General features: G+C 35.8%; 3 protein-coding genes across 5 annotated transcripts; all 3 read left to right on the plus strand.

Moving 5' to 3' along the window:
• The first annotated feature begins 3,690 nt into the window (after positions 1-3,690).
• LOC113776456 (tRNA pseudouridine synthase A) lies at positions 3,691-13,180 on the plus strand. 3 transcript variants are annotated; one of them, XM_027321625.1, is made up of 9 exons: positions 3,691-3,915; positions 4,190-4,295; positions 5,972-6,162; positions 6,873-7,018; positions 8,666-8,757; positions 9,014-9,309; positions 10,800-10,866; positions 11,977-12,036; positions 12,605-13,180. In XM_027321625.1, exons 1-9 carry the CDS (start codon positions 3,770-3,772, stop codon positions 12,788-12,790), a joined length of 1,290 nt encoding a protein of 429 aa, XP_027177426.1. In that variant the 5' UTR covers positions 3,691-3,769; the 3' UTR covers positions 12,791-13,180. The 3 variants fall into 3 exon arrangements, with proteins under 3 accessions (XP_027177426.1, XP_027177427.1, XP_027177428.1); XM_027321626.1 differs by having other exon boundaries at positions 5,981-6,162; XM_027321627.1 differs by having other exon boundaries at positions 4,203-4,295.
• A 1,296-nt stretch (positions 13,181-14,476) lies between these two features.
• Positions 14,477-17,332, plus strand: LOC113774425 (pollen receptor-like kinase 4). Its single transcript, XM_027318963.1, has 3 exons — positions 14,477-15,134; positions 15,698-16,309; positions 16,659-17,332. The coding sequence occupies exons 1-3, from the start codon at positions 14,477-14,479 to the stop codon at positions 17,330-17,332; spliced, it is 1,944 nt and encodes a 647-aa protein (XP_027174764.1).
• A 2,023-nt stretch (positions 17,333-19,355) lies between these two features.
• LOC113774426 (U-box domain-containing protein 35-like) lies at positions 19,356-25,734 on the plus strand. The gene is made up of 10 exons (XM_027318964.1): positions 19,356-19,488; positions 20,216-20,334; positions 20,734-20,855; positions 21,522-21,727; positions 21,810-21,873; positions 22,151-22,454; positions 23,435-23,536; positions 23,684-24,112; positions 24,461-25,213; positions 25,648-25,734. Exons 1-10 carry the CDS (start codon positions 19,356-19,358, stop codon positions 25,732-25,734), a joined length of 2,319 nt encoding a protein of 772 aa, XP_027174765.1.
• The last annotated feature ends 2,126 nt before the right edge of the window (positions 25,735-27,860 follow it).

Genomic DNA, 27,860 nt, shown 5'->3' on the forward strand with positions numbered 1-27,860 from the left:
ATGAAGAAAAAGTGCCATGTGTTAAAAGAAGGGGAAGTCACGTGCCAACCATTGAAGCTGCTACAGTAACAATCACTCTCTTTTATTAAAGGGAAAATCATTCAAAACGTCCCTCATATTTTATAAAATTACTTTTTTCGTTTCTCACTTTTAAAAATGTAATTTTATATCCTTTAAAAATTCACATTGATCAAATTTGATCCCTACCTAAGTTTTTGACTGATTTTTGGCCGGAATTCATCACGTGTCTTGCATATGATCATTTTATATGGGCAAAATTGTCAAATCAAAATTTACATAATCTATCTATAGTCCCTTATAGTTTACAAAATGAATTGTTTCGTCAATCACATTTCACAAAATAAATTTTTTCATCTCTCACATTTCACAAAATGAATTTTTTCATCCCTCATTCATCATGTGTACAAATAATTTTTTTTTAAATCCATGTATATATCTATTTGATTTCACCTGAATAATATGAATAGCATGTAATATATTTCTATTTGATTTCATTTAAACAAACTAATTGTAGTTGTACATATGTTATTCAATAGATATATACATGGGTTTAAATCTAAAAATTTTGTTTTAAATAGATATATATATAGATATATATATCTATTTGATTTCACCATGAACATGAGTAAAAAACTAACAATTTTTTTTAAACCCTATATATATCTATTTTAATTTCACCTGAACAGTACGTTCAAACGAAATCAAATAGAGATATATTACATGCTATTCGTATTGTTCAGCTGAAATCAAATAGATATATACATGAGTTTAAAAAAAAAGTTATTCGTATACATGATAAATGATAGATAAAAAATTTATTTTGTAAAATATGAGAGATGAAAAAATTCAGTTTGTGAAATGTGAGGGACTATGGATAGGATTATGTAAATTTTGATTTGATAATTTTGCCCTTAAAAAATGATCATGTGCAAGACATGTGGTGGATTTAAACCAAAAATTAGTCGGAAACCTAGATAGGGATCAAATTTGACCAATGTGAATTTGTAAGAGATGTAAAAGTACATTTTTAGAAGTGAGGGACGAAAAAAGTCATTTTGCCAAAAAAGAATGGCATTTTGAACGATTTTCCCTTTATTATACTTGAGGGATTACTACTATGTTTGTTAAGTGTTGGCAGATTTCCTAAGAATTGTTTAGGGGGAAGATTGCTCATAAAAGCTGATGATCTGAATTGTTTTGAAGGTCTTAGAGTGAATGGAATGGAAAATTAACAAGGAGCCACAAGTAAGAGTCATTGAAAGATCGGATGTTGGAGAATCCCCGACTCCCAGGAAAACGCTTTAAGCTCTTTATTATATCCATATTAGAGAACAAGAGTAAGAATAGCAAAGGAAGTTGATCAATAATCAATAGTGTACCCCAAGCCATTTTTGCCTTAAATTTTTTTTGGTCATCTTTTATATTTTTCTATTTTATCATTGTAACAAAAGGTATATAAACCTTTCACACCAACAGGTTCACATAATGTCATATAACATGAAATCAAATTCAAAATTTAAATCATGTACATATGACATATATCTATAGTTGTTAGTGTAAAAAAATTACTACACTAACGATATATAAAAAGTTAATACTTTCTTAAAAGTATAATCACAAAAAAAAAAGAGGCAGTCACATTTACATGCCTAATCAAACCTTCAATATATATTTTCGGGATAATTTCAAACACCTGAAGGTTGCTAACTTTTTTACTAGTCTCCCTCTAGATTTCATAAATTTCACTAACCTCTCTTGAGGTTAATTATCTTATAACATGTCAACCCAACCAACAATCAAAAAAATCATATCAAGAGAGAGAAGATAATATAATTCCACACATATCCCTCATTTATTACATTAGCTAGTTAATCTAGTATGAAAAGTGAATAATTATTTTTTTAAACTAAAACTTGAAGAAGTATAAGTGCAATTCAATGAAATTGCAAGGCAGGAATCAAAAGTAAGCAACACTTTAAAGACTTTTACAACGCTCTTTGCAATAGTTATTTCCATGAGACTGCATATAACAGCAGGAACATAGAATTTTAAAGGGAATGTTATGGGTTAACATTTAACAATTGAGGTTTAGTGAATTAAGTAGTGCTAGAATTTGCAAGAATTAGTTCAAGATTTGGAAAGACAAACTATGGCCTCTTCAAGCTTTAGAGGTGAATCATGGAATTCACCAACTACTTTCAACATCAATAATAGATTTTGCAAATGTAAACGCAAGGAAACAATTAAAAAATCTGAGAGTGAAAAGAATCCACACAAGTTGCACTTTTATTGTTCAAAGTGCAGATTTTTTGAATGGTATGAAGATCCGACTGATGAAGAGATGAATAGCCAACAAAGAGAGGAAAAACTACATACTAGTTAGTGTGTTTGGATTGTTGAATTATTTCATATAATATTTCGTTTGCATCATAAATATATTTTCCAATTCGCTTTTTTATATTCCCAACTACTTTTTTATCTCACATACATCACATTACAAAAAGTGTTACAGTAATTATTCCAAATAATAGTTCAAATAATATTCTATCCAAACACACTCACTGTATTTAAAGGTAAGAATAAGTATAGTTGCTTAACTGAATAATTTATTGTTTCATAATTATGATTTTAATTATGCTCAATTGCAGAACAAGTACAATTGTCCAATTGAATAGCTTATGGTTAAATTCAGTTAATAACAGTTAAGAATGATTTAACTAATAAGCCCGCTTAATTGCATAATAGTATTTAAAAAGTTGTGAGGCTAGTAAAGTCATTTCATTGTGACTAATGCAAACATCGAACTCTAAAATTCTGATAGGTGAGGTCATTGAAATTTAGGAAACCTGAAAGGAGGTTTCTGAATTTATCCCTATACTTTTACCTCTCTTTTTTACGAGGGCAAAGCATACCGAGTTTGTAGTTTGGGTGGGGTTCAGACTCACTCAGAGCACTAGTGCGACTAGGGGTGACAATTTCTGACACGATCTGAAAATACTATACGAATTTAACACGAAATTAATGGATTTTGGTTGAGGTTTCGAGGGTTCGGGTCAGAATCGAGTCGAACCCGATGAACCCGAAAAGAAAACAGGGTCGAATCCGGGTCAATCCGTGGTGACTCGATATTATCCGATAACCCGTTTACGAATTAAAAATAATTTAATAAACATAAAAATAATTTTATCTATCTAAACTAAGTTATTCTTTTTTTCCAAAGGCATTAATCACTTAATCCTAAATGAATTTATTTAACTTGTGTGAAGTTGAAATTATTATATTTGGATAAATAATGTATTATATTATTTTTTATTTTTATACTGCTTTAATTTAATTTATATTTGGTTTGGGATAAAACATTTTTACGGTGTTTTAATTTATTTTAGATTTGGTTTGGAATTATTTATTTAAATTTTTATTACTTGATTATGTAATTAGTCTTGTGTAAAATTGATTTTATTACAAATTACAGTGGTAAATTAATAAATTAAAATTAAGTTTCAGATCATTCGGGTCGATCCGACAACTCGAAATTTTTGGGTTCAAGTCAGATATCCTGACCCCGTTTCGAATTGACGGGTCAAGTTCTAGTCAGCGGGTTTCTGTTATATCCTGATATATCTCAACCCGATTCACCAATTCGATTTGGACCGATTGCCGCCCCTGCGGCCCATATCCTAAATCTGCGGGCATAAATGCGTCATTTGTCGGCGATGACGTCAGAATAAGCCGGTGACTGAGGGGGATTATGTTAGCTTATGCTATGAGCAGTAGTACCAGGTTGGGACGTATATCAACAATCCTAAGGATGGAGACTACTGAGAAGAACCCGCGCAAAGACTATTTTCAGTATGCCCACAATGATTCCTGCAAATTCTCCCGATGGACTGCTAAGTAAGTCCCCCGAAGACCCTTTATTTTCCATTTGAAATTTTCACTTTGATTTTTTAGTAGTTAATGTGTTTGACAGCTTTAAACTGCCATTGGATTGATAATGGAGCTATATTAGTCCAGTTCAGTGGTTAAATTGAAGGGTCTTTTTGGTTTTTTATCATAAAACGAGGTCTTGTCCTGGTTTCTTCATTTGATTATAAGGGAGTTTTTCTTTTCTTTGGTTTTTCAGTTTTTTAGTCAAAGAATTGAATGAACTCATGTTTGCTTGTGTTAGGGAATGTTACCAGTATATGTCTGCTAGGCCGTGGCAAAAAGTGAATGATTTTTATGCAGAAATGGTGCAGGGACGCGTATCATTGTCAGATTTGTTCAGAAAAGAGGTGGGCTTTTTGCAACAATTTAGATTTATTTGGTAGCCTTCATGCAGAGGAGGATTATGTGTTTGTTTTGCAATTAATATTCTTTTGTTGGTTTTTTTTTTTTTATATTGTTTGGTTTGGACTGAAAATTATTCTTGTCATCTGTTTGAGTAAATCTACAAAACAAAATATTTGGCAAAAAAAATTTTGGTTAAACTGGATCTCGCATATGTACATTGAGTTCCAGTTATCGTTTCATATATAATGTAGTCTTTTTTCTTGCTACTTGTGCTAGAGTTATGGTAGATAACTTTGGTGACTCACCACATTGCAAGCATGGGAGTGCTATTTGTTTATGAATCTTAAGGGATGCCATGAAGCAGGAGTGGCAGGCTACTCCTGGTCCAGTCCTCTTGATCGTTTGGGCAGATTAGAATGGCTTTCATCAGGTTCATGGGGTTCTTCTTGTCTTGCAAGTAGGTTAAGCTAAAGATAAAAAGTATGGCTTGGGACTTGGCTTGCACTTTTGAGTTAGATTTATATTACAACTTATGTATTCAGCCTCCTTGGTGGACTCCACCAAAATTCCTCCAGAACATGTTGTATCAGAATTTGGGTTAATATTTTATATTTTTGAGCTACTTATTCATAATTTTTTTGGTGTTGGACCTTTGATCTGAGGTCTTTGTGTTAGTCGAGGAAGAGGTTAGCTTGCATTTATTGTCATATGTGGGGCATGAGGGGTACCATTGGTTCAGTATGCTGGTCTTTCATTGAATAGGGAGATGATGTAGTGTTTGTAAAAAACCCAGAGTTGTCCCAATTGGCTTGAAAGAGCAAAATGGGGTACTTGATATATAGGTGCGACCAGGGCCTATTGGCTTAAGCTTTTTTTTGGAGTTGGGTTTTAACTCAGATATGGGGACTCAGCATTGGATTTCTCTAGACTTTATCCTTCATAACATTGTTGGACGCCTTGTTAATGGTATACTATGAATGCTTGAGATTACACAAAAATGGATTGCTTCTGTTTCATTTTTATTGTTTTGATATCAACTTGGTTTAGGTTTCTTAGCAGTTTTTGCATCCCTCATAAAATCTTGTTAAAGTATTTTATGGCTGTTAAAACTTTTAGGCAACTTATGTTATTTAACCTTCTCTTGAGACCAATCATGTTCTTGGTGTTGCAGTTTTTGATTATTTTGGCACGTTTACTTTTTGCTAGTTATGTCATTAAAGTGAAAAAGTCATGGGCTTAGTCCTGATGCCTTGAAGTAATTGTCTCACTCAACTATATCACCTTATTATCCTGGAGGGTTAGAATGAAAAAAGAGGGAAGACTAAATGACTACTTCTCCTCTGAAACAAGGTGGATGTCAGGAGAGCCAACATTTCCCAAACTAGACACCCCTGTCCTTAACCTATGGGAAAGGGTTAAATAAATTACAGAACTTCTATTCTTAACAAGACACCAATCCCATTTACACACTTGCCCGTTGATAGCGGGCATAACAACTGCAGTCAGCTATCTGATTTCTATTTAAGAGGTTATCAGGTTTTTAAGTTTCTAGATGATTGATTTAATTTTCAGAACTACAAGGTTTTTGGTAGGCTTTAGATATTATGGTGCCTTAAATGTTTGTCTACTTTACCCCTTGTATTGCTCTGTTGTACTTATTAAAAAGAAATTCTTGTAGTTGCTGCAGACATGTGCTGTGCATGATGATACTGAAATCATAGAGGATATCCATGAAAATGACATTGATAGTGCTCCAGCAAAAGATAGGACTGGGAGGTGGGCAAGAGTAACTTTCAAGGTACTCCTTTCATACCATGGGGGTTCGTTTCAAGGCTGGCAGAAGCAACCTGGTTTGAATACTGTACAAGGGTATGTTTCTTGCAATGGCTTCTGATTTTTGTGTTACAATTCCACATTGCTGATTATACATCTGATACATGATTAGTGACTAGGTGGAAGTGCTCAATAGACATGGCAGATGTCCCTTCATTTGGCGACATTAAATTCTTAACTTTTGATAGTATTGCTCGCTTTATAATGTGTAAGAGCTAGTTTGTGGACTGTTATGCATTCCAATGCTACGGCCTTTCTTTTGATGGCTGATGACATGGCTACTGAGTTCTTGTCTGATACACCCCCTCAAAATGTGTCTAGCCAACATGGGTAGCTGATAAAACACAAGAAGAACACTGAAGGGAGTAGGAAATCTTCAAGCTCTGTCCAGCTAGGATAAGTAGAAACATAGACAAATAGTAACACACTTGTCTTGATCTACGTATCTGGTTGAAGACTTGAAGTTGCCAATGAATGTGGATGAACTAAATCCTTGTATTTGAGATCTCATAGTGGATAACCTCCCTCCCTCCCCCCCATCTCTCTCTCTCTCTCTCTCTCTCATACAGAGAGACACATATTTCTCGCCATCATCATCTTGTTTTACTGGTTACATACAAATGGTTTTTTTATTCAACATTTTATCTATTAATTATTCAGGGTGATATGTTGCTATTTTACATGTCTTGATCTTTGCTATTTTTATCTTTGTTGGTTTGGTAATTTCTGAGCTCTGCTATCTATAGTATAGTTGAAAGATCTCTTGGTAAGTTTGTCGACGAGAAGAAAACTCAGCTGCTAAATGAAAAGAACTTACCAATTGAAGGCTGTGTTGTAGTAGCTGGGCGCACTGACAAGGGAGTTACAGCATTTCAACAAGTTTGTTCTTTCTGTATGTCCTCTTTCAGAACACAATTCCCTCTGTCCATGTTGTGGTATAATTTTTTCTTTGCACTTCTGTCAAATCTCGCTTATTTTTTCCCTGATAAATTTACTTCTGTTGAAGAGGCTTACCTTTTGACTTCCCTGTGTTTTTGATCAATTTTGCATTTTAGAGGAGCGACCTTGTTGATGTTGGCTTATTGATTGTTGTTTGAATAATTAAATGCATCTAGCAGGTGAGCCATATCAGGCATATTTGTGTTTCTCTAAACTTTGAGAACAAAAATAGTTTTTTCTCATGGTATATGGAGTGAAAGAACAGTCTGACCTTATTCAATAGTTCCAGCTAATTAGTTATTCCCTTGTATTTTAGTTTTGTTATGTTGTTTGTTGAGTCTTATAAGAGATAAATAAGTATAATTCTATAAAGTGTATGGGAGCTAGATACCTGGATTTTGAATTCTCTACTTGTTGAGCTTGAGCCATTAGAGAGGTGAATCTTTTATTATTTAAACACTCTAACATAGCCCTTTAAATTTGGGATGGATTGTTTTGATTAGGTCCACGCGTGCATAGAATCTTTAGTATTGGTAGTGAGGATCAAAGCTTTTGGGACACTTCCTGCTCACATATGATGTTGAATTACTAAAATAAAAAGCTTTCCATGTGGAGAGAAAAAACATTTGGAATCCAAGAATAGTGATCATGTTTGTTACATTGTTTTTGGATGTTATACCTCATTATACCTCTGTCACTTGGAACTTAAAACATTTCTTGGTGGAAAATTTCTGCCTAAAAGTTTTACATGGCAAAAAAAAAAAAAGAGTAATTAACAATATAATAAGACTTCCCTCTTTCCCTACCACTCCCAGATTGAAAGAGATAGAGAAGAGAGTAAGAATACAGGATACCACCTCTTCTATTTGAAAAAGAGAAGGAAGTTTTGTCTGCTACCATTTTTTTTAATGGTTTTGACATTGAAGAAAGACAAAACTGCGAAGAAATCACACGCTTGCTTCTAAAAATATTCAAAGAAGTCGCAATTCGTTGTCAAAGTTGATCAGTGATGTTAGGTTTTGGCGTTTCTTGCAGTATCAGAAAGCAGAGATGAGAGTTTGTGTATATAAAATATAATTCTTGAGAATGGTAATTTTAAAAAAATCTAGGGATAGTTATTAACTCTCTTTTTCCTTCTGTTAATTGTGTTGCATGAAAATTTTAAATCAATCTCTTATAGAGGAAAAAAGTTTTTGATGAAGTTAGATGCGATGTAGTGAATTAATCCTATCTATATGTTTGTTTGATAAGCAATCAAGCTTCTGAATGGCCTCTCTGTATGTGTATTCTTGGCTTGATTATTTGTGTCCAAGAGTCTATTTGGATCATACAGTAAGCTGGGTTTTTGTTTTTTCTACATGATAAAATTTCTGAAAGTAGAAAGTTTGGGTTTGTTCATTTTGGTGGCTACAAGCTATATCCTTATGTTTCTCATTGTCTGCTTGTACATACACCCAAAGACGAACACAGACGTCTGCATTTATACTTATATGCAAAATAAATATTAATTGTATCTCCCTTTAATTATTTGCTTCTTACCTCAACGGTTAATGTATAGTAGAATATTAGGATCTCATTCTCTATGTTCTTCAATGTCCAGATACTTGGCGAAAGGATGTGAAACCTCAAGACATTAAAAGCACCATTAATGATGCAGCACCAGGGAAGATCAATGCTATTTCTGTTACTGAGGTAATGCCGTACTGGTCATTATATATCAGTGATGACTGGATTATCGGATAATTCAGAAAGTTAATTAACAGTGCTGAATCGTTAAAGATTTTTAACAATTAACAGTTCTGAATAGTTAAAGGGATATTTTTAACAACTACATTTTAAGTTGCGAGATTAATTTTTTCAAACAGCCAATGATTGGGAAAAATAAATAGAATTTTCTTCATCATATTGTAAGAAAAAAGAGATACTGATGAGGAGCTACTTGTCAAAGGTATCACGTGAATTTCATCCAAATTTCTCAGCCAAATGGAGGCGCTACTTGTATGTCTTTCCCTTCAATGATGGAAAAGAAGCTGAGCTCAGCAGTCAGGTTGAGAAGGATTTGAATGAACATGATTATACCTTTACATTAGATAATGGACTTCATGATGACAAGGATCAAATCGAAGCTGGAAATAAGCCTACAAGGTTTGAAGTCAGCAAGGTTAACCAACTCTTAAGTCAATTAGAAGGGAAGTTGCTGTCCTACAAGATGTTTGCACGAGACACTAAAGCCTCAAGGAACGTGTAAGTCAGAACTGTAGTCCTCTGTTGTTTGGTTCATGAATTTTTTGTTAATCATTGCTGTATGCCAATTGGACTTGGTATATCATCTATGCTGCAAAGTCAAAGCGTATTTGGCTGAATCAGATTGGCAGTTGTTGTGTAGATGTTGCCATCTGAACTGAAGTATTCTGAAATAGTTGAATTTTCGTTCTTAGCTTGGTGCTCACTGCCAACACAGAAGTCCTAAGTGGCAGTTAGTTAATAAGAGATGCTGAGATTGGCTGATCCTCTTGCAGAGCTATGTTGGTTATTGCTGGCTTCATTTTTGCAACTTTAACGATATTCACATACTCACATAGAAGATACTGGGTATCAGTATAACTTGATCAATTTTGGTTTTGGGCAAGCAGTGAGCTGTAATTCTGAATAGTCTTCCTGGGAGATGCATCTGTTGGTTCTTAAAAGGCCTATATTTTGGCTAGTTTAGGATGCAACATCATCTTACATCCTCATCCCCAACCCTCCCCCCCCCCCCCCCCACAACCCAAAAAAACAAACAAAACAAAGAACCCCCAAAGAAAAGGAAAATAAGTATATGCCGAAAGTTACAATTGATCATCTCTCTTGTGTCATTTTGTCCCCATCAACTCCTTATAGATCCAAAAATTTCCCATTGGTTTGGTGCAATTATTTGTTTTTTAGATAGACTGTTTGAATCCCTGTCCCTAATTTTCAATTGCTGACACATAATTCTTTTGAAAATTGTGTGTTCATAATCATATTCTTTTTACATTTGAAGAACTACATCTACAAATGTGTTTGTGGGTTCAAATTTTGATTTGCATGATTGTGAAAATAACATTTTCCATTTGACAGGCCTCATAAGGTTCATAGTTTCTGGATATGATGTGATTCAAATTAGAAGTTGCTACTACAGGGATATAGAATGTCATTTTTCACCCAACAAGTTGTATGCCATCTGCTTTTTCATTCTTCTATTCTTTTGTTGCTAGCTGTTATCTAGGCAATGTGAAGCCTGTAAACTTTGCTCTTTCTTTGTCAATTTTTTTGGGTAATTAGATGTTTTGGTGGCTGTAGTATAAGTGATTAAGACCTAAGATCTTTACTTGTACATTTTTTAGAACTAATAAATTCCAGCTGATGCTTGATTTAGGTTGCTTTCATTCTGAGCATTGTTAGATGGAAAATTTATCCCCCCCTGAAAGCATTTTATCATAGAGCTTTGGCTTGTGCTTATCTTTATGTATATACCCATTTATATCAAACAGTAATGTATCACCTGCATTCAAGTGGATTTTGATCTTTAGAGTAAGCAATAACAATTCAAATTTACTGTTACAGAGCTTCTCTCTACTAGGTTTTGAATCAAGATTCAAGGCAGTTATGAAGTTTGTCCTTACTTTATGTGGGGGAACTAGTTTTTATGCAATCTGACATATGGTGTAGCAGCTTCTTAATCTCCCTTTGCCTGTCTTCTATTGACATTGCAGTGGTCCCCCAACTGAGTGTTTTGTCTTCCATGCCCGAGCGACGGAAGCGATCTTACCATGTACACAGGTCAGCAAATTAACCTCTGTTCACTTGTTCTATCATCATTCTAAACTCTCCATCACAATTTTTATTCCATTTAAGGTAATGAAGTCCATTTTTGTAAACTTGGTTGCATGTTATGTTTTTTGAGAAACCAATGAACGTATGTATGTTCAGGATAATTGAACAATCTATCAATCGATAGGTAGATATGTAAAACTCGTGATGAACTTGAGCAAGATGAATATGGGAGGTTCACAGTTGGTACATACTTGAGGTTGCATTCAGTGGTTCATTATTATAACCATTTGAATAGTCCAACGAATACCAATAAAGTGGTATTTAGAGTGTGGCATAAGGTGTTTATTGACTTCTGGGACGTTTTTCAAAACATGAAATATGCTCAAGGATGAAGCCTAGTCAGCAGATGGAGAAGTTAAGACGGTAGGTCTTACAGTGCCTCATCTAAGTAAAACGTGAGGAAACTGACGGATTGACAATTATAAAACTGAGAACTAATTTACCCACCTTTTATACTTTACAAAATGATATTCATTTCAACAAACCCTAGGACACCCTAATACGGCAATTTAGAGTGCAATCCCCTATTGTAGGTTTGCTGTTGTGCATTTTATTTTAAGAACTCCAGCTTCTGATTGTTCTACATTCTTTACCCTGGTTAGGATGTATAGTTGTGTATTGCGTACCTTGTAGATGCTACCACATTTCTTTTCTACTACCCCTTTACACATGCCTATTCTATATATCTAGGTAAAGCTTTTTGGCAACATTCTAAACAACTGAGAGATAGTTCGAGCAACATGGAGACTAGTTAATTACAGTTGCTATTTTTCCTGATGGCTTATGATTGTGTGATTGAGCAATCTGAATCTATATGTTGCTGCTGAAGGATTTATGTACTGACTATGTAAAAGACACTGTGATGATTGGAATGTGAATCTTTATTAGTTATTCTTTTGGTCTTTACACCTACCATTGAGCATGCAATTGCGTGGCAAGTTGGCTTTATAACTATTGGGATTTTGAGATATTCCATAAATTTTACACTATTGATTTAGTTTGTTTTGCTGCTGCTGCTTCTTCTTCTTCTCCCTCTGTCTCTCCCCAAAACTCAAGGCTGGAAGTGAAACGAAGATCATGTGCATAGAGTTGGTTGCTAATCGCTTCTTGCGCAAGGTAGTTGCTTTTTTACTCGTATCTTTTCGAAATCTTGTCTGAGGAAGTACTCTCACTTGATACTGTTTTATGTATGTAATAAACTTTTGGTCTCCAAATGAGTTAAACTAATTTTGCTGTTTTAGAACCTTTTCTTGAAGATTTCACACTCCTTAATATCTAAGTAATTTCAAAATATTTGGATTACCTGCCTGCATGGTTTTTTGTAGGAAAAAAAAGCTATTAGTTGTGTATCCGAATATGGTTTTAGCTTTTCCTACAAGTGACAGTAAATTCTTCTTGATGGATATTATTGGTGATCGTATACTTTAGATATGAAGTTAAAGGATTTATATACACCATATCTTTTAGGAGAGAATTCACCAATCTTTAGTCCCATTGGCGCCAAGCTGCTTTGCGGTTTTCCATTCATGAGCTGATATATTCGTTGACAAGCAAAGCTAGTGTGAATCTTGGCCATCCTGGACACAAAGCTCTTATAGCTGGCCTATTTGAATTGTCTTTGGAGCTTTCAGTCTTTGTGAGATTCTTATAATTGATCAATGGTGGCCTTTGCATTGATTTGCAGATGGTGCGAGTTCTTGTTGCTACAGCAGTGAGAGAGGCTGCTGCTGGTGCTGAAGAGGATGCACTACTGAAACTGATGGATGCCACATGCAGGCGAGCAACTGCTCCACCATCACCTCCAGATGGCCTTTGCCTTGTTGATGTTGGGTATACAGATTTTGATAAAAAGATTTGTTTCATATCTTAAGGTCTTGTTGTGACCATTACTACAAAGACTCCATTCTTCATCTCTTCATTTGTAAATTTGGGAGAAGAGGATATTTGGAAGGCAAACTTGCTAGATCATAGGAGAGCTGTAAAAGCAAGGAAGAGAAAAAGAGTGGACTGTGGAAGGTATCCTCTTCCAGCTAATTGGCAAATCAAGATGGTCAATCTTATGGTCCTCATTTCAACTTCAGCCAAAACTTTTTGTTCTCACAAATGGAGCTATCAACAAAAAGAAGCAACTGTAACCCAAGTTAGCCAAAACTTGCCCTATATATGAAAATACATTGATTTGAGGTTTGCATGAGTACAAATATGTTGTAATGAATAATGATTGTAATTATTTGCCTCAATTTTAATTATTTGTTTTTCACTTCTTTAGTGCCACGTACTTTAATTGAAAGCCTCTGTTATTGTGTGCTTACTCTGTTGCAGAAATGTATTATAATATCAGGCAAAAGCAACAAAAATAGTAGAATGGAGAGAGATGAGCAAATGCAAACAGGTCATATGTAAATCTTAATATTATTTGTCTAGGCAGCAATTCAAAGTGTCTTTGCCAAGCCTGGCATCTCAAATAAGTAGGCCGAAGCCATCTTTCTTGTTCTTATATGGAAATATGAAGCATGCAATTCTTCATATGAAGCAATTTAGAAAGTACATTGAAGCAAACCATCAAGGAAAGAGACAAAAAGGTTCAATTTATGGCTGCTTCTTTCAAGTAACCCCTCTAATTTGGTGTTCTATAAGAGAAAAAAAGAAAATTCTGTTGCTCTCAATAAATTTTAAAAAAAAATTATGTATTTTTTTTTGTAATAAAAGGGACTATATATTGAAAAAACTTTAGTTATAGGTACAAAACGAGAGAAGCAAATTTCCAAACACTTTCATAGCATACAAAATTCGTATCTTACTGAGCACCTAGTTTCGCCAATCTATCAGCACACTGATTAGTTTCTCAGTAAGTATATCTAAGTGTGACTTTCGATAAAGCAAATATCAGGAACCTTGAAAAAAATTACGTGCTACCTCACTCCTAGCTAACTTTTTTATTCTTATAGCCCTCTACTCAAACTCTTAAACCATTTAAGACTTACTAATTACATGATATTTGTATTACTATATGCATCTGATTTTTTTTTTTTCTTTTTTAAGTTTTATGAGATAATTCAATTTGAAATAGTAGTTTGGTTGGAGAATAAAGGCATGTTAGTCTTTGAACTGCAGAAAATTATGTACAAATCTGTGAATCTGATCCCAACTAACATTGAAAAGGGGGAAGCCACGGGGAGAACAAAGTGAAGAATAAAATTTATTCATGAACAAAGCTCAAAGGCAAACCGCAAATTTCTCATGCAAAGCTCTCCCATGTCACCATGCATGCAAAGAGAGGACATAGTCAACATGAACAATAACAACAAACGCCCTCTTTCCATTTTTGTCCATTCATGCGTTTTCACGGCTCCTCACTGCCTTTCACTATTCTTGGCACCTATCTCTCCCTCCCCCTCCCTGCCTTCCGGTCCTATGCCCATACATTTTTGCATGTCAACCTTCATTCCATTCTCCAGCTCCTTCTGCACACAAAGAAGACAATCTTTTGCTCAGGAGCCCTCCCTAAGGGCGCGCACACCACAAGTGCGCGTCACGATACAATTTTGCTCGCGCCATGGCTAAGATTTGCAAGTCCTCATGGTGTCTTCTCATACTAGCCATTGTTCTACAGCTTGTTCATACGTGCATCTGTTTGTCAGAGCCTGATTTGCTTATACAGTTCAAGGATTCCCTGAAAAATACTGGTGCATTGTCCAATTGGGACGCGAAAGTACCCTCATGCAAGGGTGATCAGCCGAATTGGAGTGGTGTACTTTGCGATAAAGGGAATGTTTGGGGATTGAAGCTTGAAAATATGGGGTTGAAGGGTGATATCAATGAGGATGCCCTTAGCCAGCTGAAGAGTTTGAGGACTCTCAGCTTCATGAATAATGATTTCGAAGGACCTCTCCCGGACATGAAGAAACTTGGTGCCTTGAAATCGTTTTATTTGTCGAATAACAAATTTTCAGGGGAGATTCCAGCCGATGCTTTTGTAGGCATGCTGTCAATTAAGAAGATTCATTTGAGTAACAATCAGCTTTCAGGGCCAATACCATCCTCCTTGGGAACATTGCCAAAGCTTATAGAGTTGACGCTTGATGGCAATCAGTTTTCAGGTCAAATTCCCGATTTTACTCAAGAAAGAATGATTAATGTGAATTTCTCCCACAACCACCTAGGGGGTCAAATTCCTGCCAGCCTGAGCAACCTCAAAGCAGCTTCATTTTCTGGTGAGTCTCTTTCTCAAAAATTGTTTTATGTTTATTTAATAGCACAACTGTTTTTCAATGATTTCTTGTCTTTAATATGGTACCATGATGTTATAATATGATAGTCACGCCTCCTATTTCAGAAGGATGTTCAAAACTTGACGATGGTGGTAGACAATACCATAATAAAGTCCCAAAACAGGATACAAACATTGTCACAGCTACAATGAAGAATTTAATCCTTAAGGTTTATGGCATTACTACAATTCGACCAAGTGGTTAGCTTTGTCCCATGATGGAACTATATACGTATATTTAAATATCCAAGTGAAATAATACCAGCAGGGCAACTGATATTAAGCTTATAATTGGTTATTTATCTTGAAAATCTTTCCACACCATATAACTATGATGATCTATTTTTTTTCCTCTTGATTTCTAGGTCTTTTACTTTTTTCTTCTGTCTCACATTAAGAAAAAAAAGCCTCTACGGATTAGCGCGAGATACCTAAGATGAAATCTATACATCAGTAAGTGGTATTGTCAGATTAACTTACAAGAGATTAAATTCTACCGATGAACAGATAATTCAGACCTTTGTGGTGCACCATTGGAACCATGTCCTAGTCCCCCAGAGCGAAAGCTATCTGTTGTAACTATAGTACTTGTTGCAATAGCTGTTGTGGTAGCTTTGGGAGCAATTGTAGCAGTTATAATCATCCTCAGCCGGCGCAAGAAAGCACCTCAACTGGGAGATGCACCAGCAGCTGCAGCAGCTCCACAAGGTCACAACAAACCTCCCTCTGAAGATTTGGACAGATTGGAAAAAGGGATGTCACCAGATCGCGGTTCAGAAGGCAAGAAGAGTGATCAGAATATCAAGCTTTCATTCTTGAGGGATGATGTTGGAAAATTCGACATGTCTGATCTACTCAAAGCCTCTGCTGAGGTATTAGGGAGTGGAATGTTTGGATCTACCTATAAAGCTGCCCTTAATACAGGACCAGTGATGGTTGTGAAGAGGTATAGGCAAATGAACAATGTTGGCAAAGAAGAATTCCATGAGCACATGAGAAGGTTAGGCAGATTGAGTCATCCGAATGTGCTTCCACTTGTGGCCTTCTACTATAGGAAAGAGGAGAAACTTATAGTTTCTACCTATGTTGAAAATGTCAGCCTGGCTGTTCAACTTCATGGTAAGTATACATAATTCAAATTTACTATGCATGATGCAACTTTTATTAGTTCTGAGTATGAAGATTGCTTTTCTCTGCAGTTTTTAGCCATAGTTGATCACTTATTTCTCCCTATATTAGACTTCTTTGGTTGGATCTAAAATACTTTCCTGAGAAGTGGTTTTACCTTTTCTGTTCCATCAATGACCAAAAATATGCATAACAATTTTGCCTTCCTAACTTTGAATTCCTCAGTCGGCGAGGAGTAATAGATATTAATGTAAGTAATTTCTGAAGAACCAAAAATTAAAAAAAGGAAATCAAGCCACTCGTGTGCTGAGGTCTAAACAGCAGAAACTTGTATTTCCAGGTAACAAATCTCGTGGCCTGTCAAGCCCTGATTGGCCTACCAGATTGAAGATTGTCAAAGGTGTATCTAAAGGCCTTCTGTATCTCTACAATTCGCTCCCGAGCCTGATCGCACCCCACGGTCACCTCAAATCCTCCAATGTTATTCTTAACGAAAACAATGAGCCATTGCTCACCGACTACGGACTACTTCCAGTAGTCAACTTGGAACAAGCACGGGACCAAATGATAGCATACAAGTCACCTGAATTCAAGCAAAATGGCCGCATCACCAAGAAAACTGATGTCTGGAGCTTGGGTGTATTGATACTTGAACTTCTCACAGGAAAATTTCCATCAAACTTCTTGCAACAAGGTAAGGGAAGTGACACCGATTTGCCGACTTGGGTGCATTCTGTTGTCAAGGATGAGTGGACCGTTGAGGTTTTTGACAAAGATATGCAAGGAACTAAGCACTGTGAAGGTGAAATGATGAAGCTATTGAAGATAGCACTGATTCTTTGTGAGCCTGAAATTGACAACAGATGGGACATTAAGGAGGCAGTCGACAGGATTGAAGAGATAAAGGAAAGAGATGATGTTGATGATTTCCACTCTTCATATACCAGTGAAACAGACATGCGCTCATCAAGGGGGTTATCTGAGGACTTCATTAATGTTCCAATGAATGGTTAAGTGGGAAAGCTTTTTCTGTCATACAAAGGAAGTCTTGGACACAAATCGGATGATTTTTCGAGGTACAGTGGGAATGGAAGATTTGGCTTCACAAGGCAATGATGTTAACAAGAAGAATATACATTGAGGTGAAGTTCAATTGGAAGGCCTTTTTCAGAATGGAAAAATGGGCAGGAAAGTGCATTAGTTCTTGTCATGATGTATATAGTCTAGTACCGTTTTCAATATACTGTAAGCTTCTTGATAAAATGGGATTTATCTTAGAGCAATCGTTAACAGATTAATGCATGCCAATGAACAAGATTTTGAAGGTTTGTATATTCTAGAGTTGCTAGCATTTCCAATCTAGCTCCAGTTCGTTGATAATCATAGAGTAATTTGTTAACAAGAAGCTGACATTCTTTTTGTTGGGTACACTTGTTGTATCATGACAAGTTATGGTTATGCATATTTATCTTTCTAAAGTTTTGGCTTATTGCTGTATACAATTTTTGGCTCATTGAGCATGATTTTCTTGCATTGTCTTAATGTAGCCAATTTATTGCACGAAAAACCAAAAAAAAAAAAGATAAAGAAAGGAAAAGGTGCAGCATATGCATCAAATTTTCTGCTTTTCCCTTTTCAATAAGCTAAAGAAAAAAAAAAAGTCTAAATCTAATCACATTCCATTTTCTAAAATAAAATGAGATTATACATTTTTCTCTATGTTGATCAAAGGACTGCCTATGTTTAAGAAGGAACCACTTTCTTAATCTATATTTTTTTTTTAACCATGCCATAGTACTTAAAGTTTGCAGTAAGAAATTATCAAAAATGTGAAAATTGTAAAGGATGGGAATGACAGTTATATCAGATTTGTCTCATTGAACAAATCTATCTTGGCAACAAAGAAATGTTCTAGTACTTTTATCATTTGATATAATGCCAAAACGCAAATGAAAAGATCGAAGATGCATTAGTTCCTACAAACACCACAATAACACAAGCATATAATCAGAGGCAAACTATGAATATCCACTTATCAAGTAAATTACAAAGTAGTAGAGCTAACGTTTTGACAACGCTAAAAAGAATTTAAAAAAAAAAAGATCATGAAAAATTCTGACACATATGTATTTTCTAGTTTTGGCATTGATTAGTTTAGGTTTCCATACTCTTTTTTTTTTTTTGATGATGATGAGGTTTCCAAACTTGGATCATTTATTTTGATCCCTTGAAATAAATAAGTAGCTAATTGAGTTCATCCTCCTACCATGGTATTTTGCCTTTTCTGTGTGAAATGAACATCAAGCTTCCTTGAAGGGAAAGACAAAGCATGTTTGGACCTAGAGGGGGTCGTACAGCAAGAAAATTGGAGAAACAATTAGTTGTATTTCCTTTCTGAGATAAGTAAATTAGTTGGCTATTTTTTCTAGGACAAGGGTGAAACCTTTTTCCCTCTGAAAATAGGCAATTAGTTAGGCATCTTGCCTGTCTTGTGTCCTTCAGAAAATGTTGCAACCTTTGTCTGTCTTTTACAACGCTTGGCCTTGGACCAGGCAAAGAAAACTCTGCAGAACTGGTCTTTTCACTACTACTTGTCTTTCTTTTCTTTTCTTTTTTCTGAAATATGGGTTGGATCATCTACCATTCCCTGGTCAACCGCTTCAAGGGGGGATAGGAATGAGAAATCCCTGGAATGTAGGATGACTTTCAAATGTCTTTGCTGTCATCTCTCAAAAAGAAAAAAGAATACCAGAAGCAAAACTAAATACTTTGAATTATCTCTTTTCATCTAGGAGACTTTGGGAGTCAAAAAGGAGTCTAAGATTTCCAAATCACTTGGAGCCTCTCCAAGATATAAAAAGAGGTTTTTCAAATGGTTTAGCCTTCGGTAATGCAAGAAACAAGGAGAGGAAAGTCTAGAAACTCATTTGACAAAAGCATAAAAGCAAGAATTCTTATAAAACTCAAAGGGTTTGGGTGTGTTCGAATTGATCCTAGCTACAGAACCAAAATGCCAATTCCTAGAGGAAATGCTGAAATGGTATGCGTGGCCATAGATAAAGACAAAGGAAGCCAATATGCTTTGAAATGGGCTGTTGATAATCTTGTGGGAAAAGGCAAATATGTTACATTGATTCATGTCAAACAAAAACAACCTTCCTCTGCTTCATGTAATTCTCTCTTTTTATCTTCTACTCTTCATATTGTGTTCCATATTGGTGTTTGTAATTCAGCATTAATTAGATGCTTACAATCAAAGTCCTGATTTATGTGTCTAATAATTGTCAATGCATATTAGTCTTTCTATGATGAATGCCCTGATGCTGATTTTGTTTGCACAATAACATTTGAAACAATTATTCTGGTATCTGTATGTGCTTGAATTCTCAATGCATGGACTTATTCGAAATAGAATCTCTATACAAATACCTACCCATCAGTCCATCATTGTTTTGTTATGCCAGCTTTTCACGTCCATATTGTGAGAATGCATCATGTCGTAAGGCTGCAATCCTAACTGCATAAAAGTACAATACAGTATCAGTTTCAAACAAATTTGTGAAACTGCAGAGAAACAATGTAAGAATAAGGCAAATAGCTCGAGAAAGTTAAGCTTATGGTCTATACTCCAAAGAAAACAAGCAATTCTCAACATTTAATTCTGACTGATAATCATGCAGTCCAAACTATGCTGTTGGACACAATGCTTAAAACTCAAAGATACCTGCTCTGCATGTATTAATAATGTCTGCAGCATGGTAACAGTTTCTGCTCGGGGGTTTACAGATACTGGACGAATATGCAAGCATACGTTTCATGCTTGTATGTTGTAAGATTTTTCGATATTCATCTTGGAAAATCTCATTAGGAATTCCAAAATTTTTATCATTGTTGCAGTGGTGAGCCACATTGCTCTTGCTGATGCTAATGATAGCATTCAAAGATCATATAAAGATGCTGATGGCCAATCCAAGGAGTTGTTCCTTCCCTTCCGCTGCTTCTGCACTCGCAAGGATGTAAGATCTGCTATATATTTTGAAGTTCTGAATTATGTTGGTTACTTATTTCTTTTCTTGACTTGCTACAAGAAGTGAAAAGAAAGAAAAGAATAGGATTTCATCATGTACTGCAAAAAAAGAAGTAAATCATAGAATACCTACATAAGTTTAGAAAAGACCTAGTAATTGAACCCAAAAATTGTCCAAGAGAGAAAGTTAACCATTCATTCTCAAGAATCATCGATTAAAAAGATTATGAAAAACCCACATCTAAGTTCCCTGATTCAACATGTGATATCTTTCAGTCCGTTCTTTAAACCCAATACCCCTCTTGGATGCCTTTACCTGATCAACATGAATTTCCTTTTTATGTTTAGGTAGCAAGCTCTTAGAATTTGACTAGTTATCTTGCAACAGATACGAGTTAATGAAGTCATGATTGAGGATTTGGACATAGCAAAAGGCATATATGACTATGTCAGGGCAAACTTCGTTGAGAATTTGGTGCTTAGTGCTCCATCAAAGAGTGCATTTGTTCGGTAAATTACTTCTTTGCCCCATTTATCTATTTTCTTACTATCCAAATAATTAAATTCAGAGATACATACAGATGTGAACACCTGTTTCTGTTTAAGATCAGCTATGCTGGAAACTTTTAAGAGAAGTAACTTTCTGCAAGATACTTGATCCTTCTTCCTTTCTTTTATTAACAATCACTTCTATTTTGGTTAGAGAGCCTCAAAATGCAGGTCTATTCCTAGAATCAAACCTATATCAAGAACCATAGATGCCATGATGAGCTTTTTATAACCATAAACACTCACACAATGCACATGCATGCAGACACGCAAAGGCAATACTTTTCATTTGTCAGAAAAGCCAGTTGAAAGCATTAGAACCCATATAGTTCACTCTTACCTTGTATCTGGTGCCTACACCACACACTGCAGAAATGTTCAAAGAAGGTGACTTCAGGGTTGGTACCAAAAGAAATTAAAAAATTCCATTAATTCAATCTCACTCTACGTGTATGGTCTAACTGAATCAACCATTCTTCAAAACAATATGAAGATAGTAGAAATATTATCATCTAGCAACTACTCGACTAGCAGCATTAGTGTTGCTATTTCCCTTTTCCCCTGGTGAAAGCATAAGTGTGATGCTATTTTTGTACCTCGTTACTAACAAATCTTTGGACGCAGCAGATTCAAGACTACAGACGTCGCTTCCACTGTTTCCAAGGTGGCACCAGATTTTTGCAATGTTTATACCATCTCAAAAGGAAAACTCTCATCAGTAAGGGCTGCCTCCTGTCCAGTTCCAAATCCACCGCCTCGCCAAGGGCAAAATCAAGGCACGACAAATCCTGTCCTTTCTGATGCACGTCTGATGCATGGCAGTGGAGTAAGAGGTCTGGTTCTGCAATTTTGCCATGTCTAAATTATGGTTTTAGTACAGGTAGAGGAACTAAATGCATCACTCAACTTGAACAGGTTTTTCTCATGATAAATCACCGATTGTCCCACGAACTCTGGCTGAAGATATGGACTCAATCAAGTGAGTTGTGCATATATCAAGAAATGACTGCTTTTCACTTTCTACATAAGGAACAAACAGAATGACGGTATTAGGCATCTCACATTCAAAATCATTAAGATGTTTGGTCCTGCATTAGAATTCTTAAATCTGCATGGGTAAAAGTTGTGTGGAACCCACATTTCAACCAATACCTGCAAAAGAAATGCGATGAAAGTGAATAAACAAATCATTTGATTGATTTCCAGCAAATGAAGGCTAAGACATACAGTAACCGTACTTTACTACCCTTGCTCAGGTCACCATTTACTAGAGGCAAAACTCAGAATAGGTCATCTGGAGACTTCTCATTGCCAGATAGCGACATATCATTTATCAGTTCGGGCAGGTCCAGCATGGATCACTTGTTCCCTTTACCTGACATTCAGGACATGGCATTTCCCCCTCGTCTTTCAAATGGCTCTGAAACAGAGAATACATCGAATTTTGGTTCATCATTCTCAGGGCCAAGGACACCTGATACAAGCGGTTCTGGTACATTTCCATCCAGAACACACGAAAATGGCAGCATATCATGGTCGTCATCATCCAGCCAGAGTCAGGTATGCGCATTGATACCCAATACTGTTAATTCATCAACCGAAAATAAAGTAGTCTTGCGAAACCAAGTTAGTAGTGATTACTGTCTTATCAATCTCCAACAAAAAAATAAAATTCAAAGGACAAAAAGAAATTTATTTGTGTTACATGCATATTCTCCACCATACAGAAGTAGCATTAGTGACCCAATGAGATTTACAGATGAAGTTTCTGAGCCAATCTTACAAACAATGTAGTACAGGAGTAGAATTCAAGTTTGTGAAAGACTTGGCAGACAACAAAAACCACTTCAAGCTTTAAGCATGATTTAAACTTGAAATGCTTTACTAATGGACAATAACTACTTAATTCACACTTTGTGTAACAAGTTCAAGGTAATAGCATAAGACATAGAAATTACTCAGGTAATCATCATACTATAAAGGCCGATCAGTGTTATTGGTCATATGAAGATAGCAAGACACCAAGACCAAAGATTGTTAGTCAGGCCTTTTAGGAAAGAGATTTTGTGTAATTAACACAATGCCTAACTTCCAACACAAAATATTCCCAACTAATTTCTTATATGGTAGTCGATTACTGAACATTGATATAGTGTGATATTGTAAGCCATTGAACATTCACTCCACTACGAGATTTAAACCCTCCAGACAGGAATAAGAACTAAGGTTTCTTCTCTACGTTAATTCACATTTACATCAGGTAATGTTCCAAACATACATCTTTCACTTGCTTTTTTCCTTGCCTTCGTTCTTGTGGTTTCTGCTTTTTATTTTCAGTGGTTTGATATGACCAAGAGAAAATTTTTACTTCTTCAAAGAAGGTAAGAAATCTTATCTGGGGTAAGGGGTATAGATGAAGGTTTTCAGGACCTTCAAAGTTACTAGAAGATGCACCACTAACCACATAGGCCTTTCCAAAGCAACGATGATAAATAGAGCATTTATTAAACAATGACTTAAGCTTTGTATCTTACGCACAGGAGGATGTAGAAGCTGAGATGAGAAGGCTCAAGCAAGAGCTCAAGCAGACAATGGAGATGTATAGCACAGCATGCAAAGAAGCACTCTTAGCAAAACAGAAGGTGAGCACTTTTGCAATTCAAAATTTTCAAACTCCTTGTGCAATAAGATCTCCATTCGTTGCACGAAATACACAAGAAGTCAAAGATATAAGAATTTTATCAGCCAAATTGGAAATGGCCAAAGTAAATTTAAAATATTTGCTCTAGGCATTAGAGCTTCAACGTTGGAAAATGGAGGAACAGCAGAAGCTAGAAGAGGCACGATTAGCTGAGGAAGCAGCACTAGCAATTGCAGAAAAAGAAAAGGCCAAGTGTAAGGTAGCCATTGAGGCAGCTGAAGCAGCTCAGAGGATTGCTGAACTGGAAGCACAAAAAAGAAAGAATGCAGAAATGAAGGCACTCAGAGAAGAAGAGGAGAGAAAAAGAGTACTGCATACGCTAGCACATGGTGATGTTAGATACCGGAGATACACCATAGATGAAATTGAAACAGCAACGGATCACTTCTCAGAGTCTCGAAAAATTGGTGAAGGTGGATATGGACCAGTCTACAAATGTAACCTAGATCATACACCTGTTGCAATAAAGGTACTACGTCCTGACGCATCTCAAGGAAGGGCACAGTTTCAGCAAGAGGTATGGGAATTAAATATACTTAGGCATGTTTGACTACCCTTAGAACATCAGTCATCCAACTACAGCTATGTAACAAAAATTAAAAGGACGAAACATGCATATACTGGCCAATGAAATAATACGAACATGCTGAAAATATATAACAGATTCAAGCAAAATTTGATAAAGATGCACAACCTTCTGCAGCATCTGTACGTACATTTTAATGCATGAAATCGATAAATCTTCAGGCCCTAATGCCAGAATTAAGCACTAACATCCTCTGAAGGAATCAAATTACAACAAATAGTTTTACTGAAACACACTAGTGATGTCTTTCTCATATTCTTTTGTACTATGTTGATATAGGTTGAAGTTCTTAGTTGTATACGACATCCGAACATGGTTCTCCTACTAGGAGCATGCCCAGAGTATGGTTGCCTCGTGTATGAGTACATGCCAAATGGCAGCTTAGATGATCGTCTCTTCCGGCGAGGACAGACCCCAGTGCTTCCTTGGCAATTAAGGTTCCGAATAGCAGCAGAGATTGGCACTTGCCTCCTTTTCCTCCACCAGACAAAGCCAGAACCACTCGTTCACCGGGATCTAAAACCAGCCAACATTTTGCTTGATCGAAACTATGTAAGCAAGATCGGTGATGTTGGTTTAGCAAGGCTTGTCCCTCCTTCTGTAGCTGATACTGTAACACAATACCTTATGACATCCACAGCCGGAACATTCTGTTACATAGATCCCGAGTACCAGCAAACTGGTATGCTTGGAATAAAATCGGATATTTATTCATTAGGAGTCATGCTTCTTCAAATTATTACAGCAAAACCTCCCATGGGTTTGACTCACCATGTTCAGAGGGCCATTGAGAAGGGGAAATTCGCTGATATGCTTGACCCAGCTGTTCCAGACTGGCCAGTAGAGGAGGCCCTGAATTTTGCCAAGTTAGCTCTTAAATGCACAGAACTAAGGCGTAAAGATAGACCAGATCTTCGTACTGTGGTGTTACCTGAACTTGATAGGTTATGGACTCTAGCAGAAGAACGAATGTCAGGCATCATTCCTAGTCCAGCAACCCTAGTGAGAGAAACCCCAAAATGTGCCTCTCAGGTAATTTTCAAAGTCCACATCGGTAATGGGGGGGTTGGGGTTTAGGTTTATAAGTCCCTCACAGGACTCCCAAAGTTACCGGCTTTTGGAGTTACTGTGGGGAGTTAGGTTTATTTGCCAAAAATTCTTACTTTCGTGAGAAAATGTCAGAAAAAAAAAGGTAATTTTCAAAGTAAAAGGGCAAATAATTGCTGAATTCTAGATAAACCAAACAAAATGTCACTATTTCCAAAGAGTCCGGACAATATAACGTTGGAATTGTTTGAATATCTCTGCCTGTCTGGAAGGCAGACGAGATCCTCTGTCCATTATATCTGTCTATTTTTTCCGTGGCACACTCTGCATGGCTGGCTTATAATTTAACTATTTCTAAAGACTGATCTTTTTGGATAATCAATCATGTGGTTTAATACTTTGCTGAAATCCTGTTGCAGGTGAGTTATGATCAGCCGCAACAATCTGGACGTGAAAGTCTAACAAATGGGTCAAGCGCTCCAACCTTTTCAGATAGAGATCAATGAGTAAGTTGATGAGCAGTATGTTTGAAGAGATTCAGAAAAAAGATTGTGAGATCACCTTAATGCTGAAGGCTACCAGAAAACCAATGTTTGATTTTATTTAGACTGCAAGATGATTTTTTATAAGGTTGTCTAGTGTTTCAAGGTTGCCTAATCTGATTATCTTTTCCTAGAATATTGGATAAGTAGTCTGGCATTTTGCCCAGGTTTCCCTTACGTCTCTTTTGTCTGGTAAAACCAAGAGGCATGTAATAAGACTGCATTTTTAGTTATTTAAATTCCAAGTCACTCTTCTTCACAAGTTTGAATTTCAAGTTCCCGTCAACCTCTACATAGTATGCTCTAAAAGATTGAGAAGCAGCAACTTTTCTCACTTCCACTGTCTGTAAGTAATCTAGTCTTTCAATCCTCTGCATTTGAATGATTCCCAGTTTTTCACATTGCTGTGTGGCTAAATGTTCAATTAGTTAAACTAAATGACAAGTGAAAGACTAAAACGATGAGGAGAGAGAGAGAGAGTGTGTTGGCACAAAAAAAAAAAAAAAAACGCTCACGGCGGAAGCAATTTTAGCACATATAAAAATATATGGGAAGAGGAGGACAATTAACGCACAACAAAACTCAATAATTTATTAATCCAAAACTCAATAATAATAATATAAAGTCGTAGTCTTTCGCTCACGACAACTCACAAATCTTAACTATGAGATTTTCTCTCAAACGTACTCTTACAACTTAACTCAACTCTTCTAGTAATAACCTACTAGACTGGTAGTATTTATAAATTCCAAAATTTCCTAAAATAAATACAATTGTAAATTGAAACTTACTTGGAAACTGATTTTAGATTTCTTAATCCAATATGGAAACTAAACAAACAAGACGCCAAAAAGAATTAAGAAACCAAATGCAATTTGGTTTAATTTCCTTTATTGCCTCCCTTAAACCAAACTCTTGATATTGTCATCTCTAATGCCATCACGAGTTTGAATCTCCATGAAAAATTCAGTCGCAATATGAACAACATTCAACACCAACTTGCAATAGATTTTCAATTTCATCTTTACACGTGCTAGTGGACGAAACTTATACTTGTTGAACAATTTTTTTGTTTTGATCACTTCTATCAAAAAGTTCAAATATGTTCACCCATACTCCATCCAATGCTCCATAATTCAGTTCACTCATGTCACAAATAAAATCTTGTAAAACTAGAAAATCATAATTTTTACCTTTGAGGTTTTCAACATCACCATATTTTTTCCTGTAGTTTTTCAACACTAATAGCTGCACCAACTTTAGTAGTAGGACCACCTTCAATTAATTTATCCACCTCACAATTGATTTCAACCAAGTCCATCACTTTATTTGTCCACCTCACAATTAATTTGTCAATCAACATTTGGTATCAGAATTTTGGGTTCAAGAAATTGATCTTGGGGTGCCTATACACATTGACGAATTGACCCGATTACAAGGGTTAATTGTGGGTGTTTTTGGCTATCAAAATTAGAGTATAAAAATTGTTGTTGTTGGGTTTGGATTTTATCCCACCAACCGTTGGGTTCAAATCCAAGCCCAACAACTGCGAAGAAATTAGTTGATCCAGTTAGACCACAAGATTGGTAATGAAGTGTCTAGTTTGTGAGGATTGGACCATAAGATTGGTTCGAAAATTGTCAGATTGATTGCGGATGTTACGACAGAGATCGGAAAAAAATCTTATCAGTTGAATTGTAATTATGAAAAGGGATAATTGCAGAAACCTCCCCTGAGGTTTCTGACATTTGCACTGACCTCCTCTGTGGTTTGAAAAATTACACTGACCTCCCCTGAGGTTACTAATCCTTTGCAAATTTAGTCCAAATGATTAAAATATTATTTTAGGGAGTGAAATTAGAATTTTGTACCAGATTTGCCCTTTGTGCTACATATCCAATAACTGACAAAGTATTATAAATCAATTAACAATTAATAAACTTTAAGGAGTATAATTTATGGGCAAACACGCATTACTCATTTAAAGTACCGATTCTTTACGGGTATTTTACTTTCAAACATTTAATTTATGATAAATATATCAATATTTGTAAGTAAAATTCAAAAAGTGTTACAGTAATATTCTTGCA

This window comes from Coffea eugenioides, chromosome 6, assembly GCF_003713205.1.
Source record: "Coffea eugenioides isolate CCC68of chromosome 6, Ceug_1.0, whole genome shotgun sequence".
NCBI lineage: Eukaryota > Viridiplantae > Streptophyta > Magnoliopsida > Gentianales > Rubiaceae > Coffea > Coffea eugenioides.

Coding starts and splice junctions, on each gene's coding strand:
- LOC113776456 (XM_027321625.1), top strand. CDS start 3,770: ATGTTAGCTTATGCTATGAGCAGTAGTACCAGGTTGGGACGTATATCA. Junction 4,296..5,971: donor CAGATTTGTTCAGAAAAGAG/GTGGGCTTTTTG, acceptor AAATTCTTGTAG/TTGCTGCAGACATGTGCTGT. Junction 10,867..11,976: donor CGATCTTACCATGTACACAG/GTCAGCAAATTA, acceptor CCAAAACTCAAG/GCTGGAAGTGAAACGAAGAT.
- LOC113774425 (XM_027318963.1), top strand. CDS start 14,477: ATGGCTAAGATTTGCAAGTCCTCATGGTGTCTTCTCATACTAGCCATT. Junction 15,135..15,697: donor CAAAGCAGCTTCATTTTCTG/GTGAGTCTCTTT, acceptor ACCGATGAACAG/ATAATTCAGACCTTTGTGGT. Junction 16,310..16,658: donor CCTGGCTGTTCAACTTCATG/GTAAGTATACAT, acceptor TTGTATTTCCAG/GTAACAAATCTCGTGGCCTG.
- LOC113774426 (XM_027318964.1), top strand. CDS start 19,356: ATGGTATGCGTGGCCATAGATAAAGACAAAGGAAGCCAATATGCTTTG. Junction 20,335..20,733: donor GCTTCTGCACTCGCAAGGAT/GTAAGATCTGCT, acceptor ATCTTGCAACAG/ATACGAGTTAATGAAGTCAT. Junction 20,856..21,521: donor TCAAAGAGTGCATTTGTTCG/GTAAATTACTTC, acceptor TGGACGCAGCAG/ATTCAAGACTACAGACGTCG.